The 6,613-nt window shown below is 37.6% G+C and overlaps 1 protein-coding gene across 1 annotated transcript; it reads left to right on the top strand.

Moving 5' to 3' along the window:
• Window positions 1–4,733: 4,733 nt before the first annotated feature.
• On the top strand, window positions 4,734–5,916 carry LOC123553223 (complement C1q-like protein 4). The gene is made up of 2 exons (XM_045342968.2): window positions 4,734–4,954; window positions 5,399–5,916. The coding sequence occupies exons 1-2, from the start codon at window positions 4,804–4,806 to the stop codon at window positions 5,857–5,859; spliced, it is 612 nt and encodes a 203-aa protein (XP_045198903.2). The 5' UTR covers window positions 4,734–4,803; the 3' UTR covers window positions 5,860–5,916.
• Window positions 5,917–6,613: the final 697 nt, after the last annotated feature.

Genomic DNA, 6,613 nt, shown 5'->3' with positions numbered 1-6,613 from the left:
TTTAGTAAATTTTTGCCTTGTGTTTTCTTGCCAAAGCCTCCGACCTGTGTCCAAACTCCTGCTCATATACACTTCTGTTGTACGTACAGCTGTGTTGCTCAGGTTCTCTTCCCGTAATGGCTGGTTTAGTTTCCTTTATGTGCGCCCTTTTTCAGCAATATCTTTCATGAAATAACCTTGTTTATTGACGCCTACCGGTTGGTTGGAATATAAGATGATTCCCTTTGTATTTATTATGGGTCTTCTGTAGAAGTCGCCTTTATGCCCAAGTGCTTTCAGAGAAGCGTCAAACAAAGTACATGTATTTCGTGACATCAATGCTATATCTATTACTTGTTTATCGTGTATATATGTATGCGTGTATTACATGTATGTAAGATACGTTTATTAAGTATTATATACAGCATTTCTGTCAAGAGATATTTGAAATACACTCGAGGGACGGGACACACTAACATTTCAAAACTGCATAGGGTGTCCGAAGAGCAATGTTGATAGAGCAACTGCTGTAATTCATGAAGCTGGCACAGAAGAATAGTATTTTGATAAAAAAGATGACACTTGAAGAAGAAATGACATGAATCTTTAATTTCACCTCAGTGACAGAAGGGATCCTCAATTACGTTTTTTTAAAAAAAATTTGTTCTTTGAAAACACTACATTGGATTCTGAGTCATTCGTCAGATTTAAAGTGTACTTCAGTCATATAGTATGCATCAACATGTGAATGGACCAACCAATGCCCGCGGTCATACATTACATGTTTTAATAACCAGGAACGACAGCAGAATAGTACCAGTTGTCGAGGTCACTGATCCAGGTCTTTGTGACAATACTGGTAATATGTCACAATACCACTGTGCAATTCACTTCAACGCATGTGCCACAAAACCAGCTCCGTTACGGAAGTCGGTTTCCTTTCAGAAATTACGCCCTATTGACGTAAGTTCTTTCAAACAAGACATCTCGGCGTCCCTTGCACTAAATACATTTCCAGAAGGCACAGACGTGGATCAGCTAGTGAGTGCATATTCTATTAGATTATCCTTACTGATAGATAAACATGCTCCCTTACGCACAAAAACGTGTTTACAGACAAATTTCATGAGGCTAAACACTTAACACGCAAGCCTGAGCTGAAATGGCGTAAATCTAAACTAATATTCGACCATCAACTTTATAGGGACCAATGTGCTACCGTAAATAACCTCCTAATTCAGGCCCGAACCGACTATTTCTCTGATAAGGTAAAGTTGCGTGACACTGTCCATAAATGTTTGGCCAAGATAACCAAAAACCTACTAGGAGACAGTCATGATGCTGCTCGTCTCTCCAACTCATTCTCAAAGGAACTTGCGCTGAAGTTTAATGACTTTTTCATCGAGAAAATTAAAAGCATTAGGAATGACATTATTTTGCATAGCCAAACTGATTGTGATTCAGCAGACTTGCATTGTAAAGAACACTAGGAAGTAGCAAACTGTCTTGTTGTTTTGGCTCCTGCATCGACATAAGAGGTAAAATAAATCATACAAAAATCTCCAAACAAATCCTGTGAACTTAACCCTTTACCAACATGGCTTTCGAAGAAATGTCTTGATGAGCTCTTGCCGTTGATAACAAACATCATAAATACATCAATGGAATTAGGTTATGTACCAAAAGAGTTTAAAAGTGTGAGGATAAGACCTCTGCTTAAGAAACCTGGTCTTGAACCAAATATTCTCAAAAACTACAGGCCTGTGTCCAATCTCGCTTTCATTTCAAAAATCTTAGAAAAGATAGTAGATACGCGTCTTGAGCGGCACTTGGGTGAAAATCAGCTACACGAAGGACTACAATCTGCGTACAGGAAGTTTCATTCAACTGAGTCGGCTTTGATAAAGGTACAGAATGGCATCCTCACATCTCTCGACCAAAATTCTGTAACAGTCCTAGTGCTACTCGATTTGTCTGCAGCTTTCGACACGATTGACCACTAAACACTGTTACGCCGACTCTGTCATCATTTTGGAGTCACAGACAAAGCACTTACATGGATGCCATCATATCTTAGTGACCGCTTTCAAACTGTGTGCATTGATGGTGAGTTGTCGACAATGTTGATGAAATACAGTGTGTCCCAGTGATTAGTACTTGGTCCAAAGAACTATATCATGTACACTCAACCCGTTGTTGCCATATGCAGACGTCATGCCGGACTTCTTCATCATTTCTATGCCGATGGCTCTCAATTATACCTGTCCTTTAAGCCGATAGAAGCTGTGGCTAGAAGTGAGGCATTGTGCCGCCTTGAGAGCTGTCTGGCTGAAATTGTCTCTTGGATGCATTGCAACATGCTGTAAAACGGAGATAATTTTATTCACATCAAAGCATTCCAAGTACATTGATGACGTCTGGGTGAAGGTAGATGACTCTGTGATAAAATCCACAAAATGTGTTCGGAATCTTGGTGCAGTATTTGACAACAGTATGGATATGGAAAAAACAAGTCAACTCTGTGTGGCGGGCTGGATATGCACAACTACGCAGAATATGTCACATCAGACGGTATCTTACCAGTGATGTCACAAAGACCCTTGTCAACAGTACGACTAATGTACTGCCTTGTTAAGTGGTATTCCAAACAGCACACTTAACAAGTTGCAACATGTCCAGAACACGGCAGCTCGCGTCATCACTAAGACGCCCCGTCGCGTCGCAATCATATAACATCGGTTCTGAATGAGCTCCATTGGTAGCCAATGAAATACAGAGTGCAGTACAAGGTTCTGACCCACACCTTTAACGCTCTACACAATCAGTCCCTGCCTATATAAGGAATACGATAGAAGTGTATAAACCGGTCAGAAATCTTAGATTACAAGACACGCTTTCCTTTCACTGGTTATGCCAAAAACTAAAACCGTGATGTATTGCTATCGCAGCTTTTCGTCCACTGCTCCCTATCTTTGGAACTCCCTTCACGTCAAGATCAGGGAAGCTCACACGCTGGCTGCTTTCAAAAGCCTGCTAAAAACCCACTTCTGTGTACAGCATTTTGTGAACTTACCAATACATTTATTTCTTTTCATAACACAGCGTAGAACAATATTTTATCCCAGGGTCACTTAAATACTTTTAAATATGTATATATGTTTGTCTTGTTTTATCTATCTGTTTTACATTCATTATTTTTGTTAATGCGAAATGCATTTTTTTTGTTTGGGTTGAATGCGTATTTGTTTGTATTGTTTGTAATTTACTCTGTAAAGCACTTTTGAACGTGTACATGTGCATGAAAAGAGTGCTATAGAAATGTGGTATAATAATAATAATAATAATAATAATAATAAATCGTGAAAGATATGTGACTTTCGATGACAATATTAAGGTACTTTATTGAGGGTAGAACTGAGTTTGCTCTTGAATGTTCCAAGGCTGTCTGTGCGTCTGCTTTCGAGGTAGCCGGTTTGGCTCGTTGGTGGTAGAATGAAAAAAAAAATTGACAGCCTGAGTGTTGCACTGTACCTTTCTAGTGTTGGGACCATTTCTTAAACTATTCAGAGTGACATCTTTAACAGGGATTAAAGACGAGAGATATGAAGGGACCATTGAACTTTTCCATTTTGCAGAACAATATTAATATGTTTTTACGTCTTTTAGTCTTCTAGATTGGAGAGTTTCGAGACCAGTTTCTTTGTAAAGATTGGAGAATGAGACTACTTCCGTGGCTACTGTAACAACTGCAATAAAACGTGCTGCTTCCAACTCTATCTGCTCCAATTCCTTTTACTCTTTTTGTGTCAAATTATCCCATACTGTGTCTGCATACTCTAAAACTGGTTTGATGAAAGAGAAATATTTTGCGAATTTCAGTTTTTCGTGACATTGATACACTGCTGAATTGATGTGTGCATCAAATGAATTGAAGACCTCTGAAATGTATTCTTGTGAGCACAAATTTCAGTGACGTTTAAGTCAGGGAGAGCTCAAACTGAATAACACAGAGCATTACTAGGAGATCACCCTTTCAAATGAATTTTTAGTCTTATTTATCTAAAATCATAGTCAATTTTAACTGGTATAACAGTGGAAATAGCTATGTGTATATAAAAAAGGCCCATTAAAACAGTACCTTGGTCTGAAATAGTACATTCGACTCTCGTGGATTTTGACGGACCACAAGAGGCGCGTGCGCCTCGCGGGATCCAGGCTTGACAAAATTAAAACATTGCAGAACAAGTTGCTGTTACAATTAATCACTCGGGTTGCGCTGTTGTCATAATGTCAAACATTGAAGTGTTTTCATGTACTTCTGAAAAAATATTTATAGCGGGCACAAAAAATAAAAAAAAAACGAAAAAAAAAATGGATAAGAAAAGAAAGACACAAACATCTAGATTCATTAGGAAATATAAAGTATTTTGTAACATTATTTAATCAAAACAATACTCACGAGTCAAACATTGAAGTATTTTCATGTACTTCTGAAAAAATATTTATAGCGGGCACAAAAAATCAATAAAAAACGAAAAAAAAAATGGAAAAGAAAAGAAAGACACAAACATCTAGATTCGTTAGGAAATATAAAATATTTTGTAACATTATTTAATCAAAACAATACTCACGAACGACAGTATTTGAAATAGGCGTACTATGAGGGGAAATGTTTATAAGGTTATGAAATTGTACCGGAATCCTGTTATCTATAAAATGGAAAGATTTGTAACCAAAAGTAATGACCTAAATTCTTATCTATGGGAGATGTTTACGTCTGCATTTATACTTTAATATTGACTAAATTAATAGTTCTCTGGTAAAATGTATACACCCTTTGCGTTGTTAGCAGCGATTTGTTTCCAGCATGGAACGCTGGCGGCGGATGTTGACCAGCTTCAACAAGAAGTAGACAGCATGAAGTCCCAGATGGCGGAGTTACAGCACACCATACACAAAATGCAGGCACAACTAAGTAAGCTTTTACCGTATTTCATTTCTATCGTTGTTGTTACATGAAGAACTTGAATAAGTATATGACTTCCGCGCTGAACTTTTGACCATTTATTATAAGTGCATTGTTACGCGATCTATGAATTTGATAAGAGACCCGAATATAGCAACACAAGAGTGATGACTCGTTACATTTAAGTATTTACCTCGACTTTAGGGAAATTATGAATATTTTTCGGGTCCACTTACTGCCTGGAAAAGAAAGATTATTGGTTTCTGAAAATGAAAGATATGGCGCGATTAAAGCAGAATTCAGATATGCACACTTACGCGTTTTTCAGACGCGAAGTGACTCTTTTTTGTTCGAAATCAATGAATTAACATTAAGAAGATTATATAATGTAGTGAAGATGTAGGTCATTTAATCTCAAAGCCGCAATTAAAGAAATTGTGTTTGTGGTTGCAGATGCTACATCTGACTTGGCAGCCCTAGCCCACTCCATACCGCACTCGGATCCAGTAGCCTTCACGGCACACTTGTCCACCACAATCCACAACGTACCTCCACACCAGCATGTCAGCTTTGACCACGTCATCACCAACATAGGCGGAGCATACAGCGCCTCTACTGGTCATTTTGTGGCTCCCGTATTCGGCACATACGCCTTCTTTGTCACTGCTACAAACACACCTGGACACTCCACATCTCTTGCTTTGATGAAAAACGGCCAATGGCAGTCAGTCACTTTGGCTCACGGAACGGAAGCCACGCCCACTCAATGGGAAACAAGCACCATGTGTACCATGTTGCTCCTCACTTCCGGTGATGAAGTTTGGGTACAAAATGAAGCAAAGTTTTCAACGACGGAGGACCTGGACGGATACAATTACTCTTCATTTTCCGGCTTCCTGATACATCAATTGTAGCTTAACTCTTTGATTGTGATAGAAGCAAAAATAGATAGCATATAATATGTTATAACACGTACATTTTCTTAATTTTATAACACTGAACAGACTAATGTCCAAAAACTAAAAATATAATATTACATAACTAAAGTCTATAAATCATATCCATAAGAAAAACGCGATTGCGAAAATGCATACACCAGTGTTCTATGCAAACGATTTAATTAATTATAAATCAAATCGTGTGGTGTTTCTGACCGCAGTGATTACTGTAGCGTTAGGGGAGGTGGTCGCTGCTGGGAGTTTGCTTTCACGTAGTTCCTAGGATCCAGTTTGACGTTTTCTTTCGGCAAATCTTTAATAATACCAGATACTAAATAAACGTTTTATAAATAATTAGAATCGGTTGTTTGTTGTCTATTTATATAGTATTTTCTGTCTAGATGATGAAATGAACATAATAAAGGAAGAAGGTATACGTACATTGCAGGAGCCTCATTCAAAGGACAAACTTGTAAGATAAAGTAAAATAAGATACGATTTATTTAAAGTCGGCAAGATTACAAAACAAGTACAAAATATAACATATATTAAAACAAATGTATGAAAGCTGCAGTAATAATGTGGAGATTAATATATATAAATAAATATATATTTGTAAACTTAATCTTTGCCTTAACCTGTTAAGAAAAGGAATATGCAAATAAAATAGCAATTAACACATTTAAAAACAATTTCAAGTGCCTATCTAAGGGGGAGAATAAATCACAGA

The sequence above is a fragment of the Mercenaria mercenaria genome, chromosome 4, assembly GCF_021730395.1.
Source record: "Mercenaria mercenaria strain notata chromosome 4, MADL_Memer_1, whole genome shotgun sequence".
Classification (NCBI taxonomy): Eukaryota; Metazoa; Mollusca; class Bivalvia; order Venerida; family Veneridae; genus Mercenaria; species Mercenaria mercenaria.
Note: the sequence above shows the minus strand (reverse complement) of the source record. Positions and strands in the feature narration are given on the sequence as shown.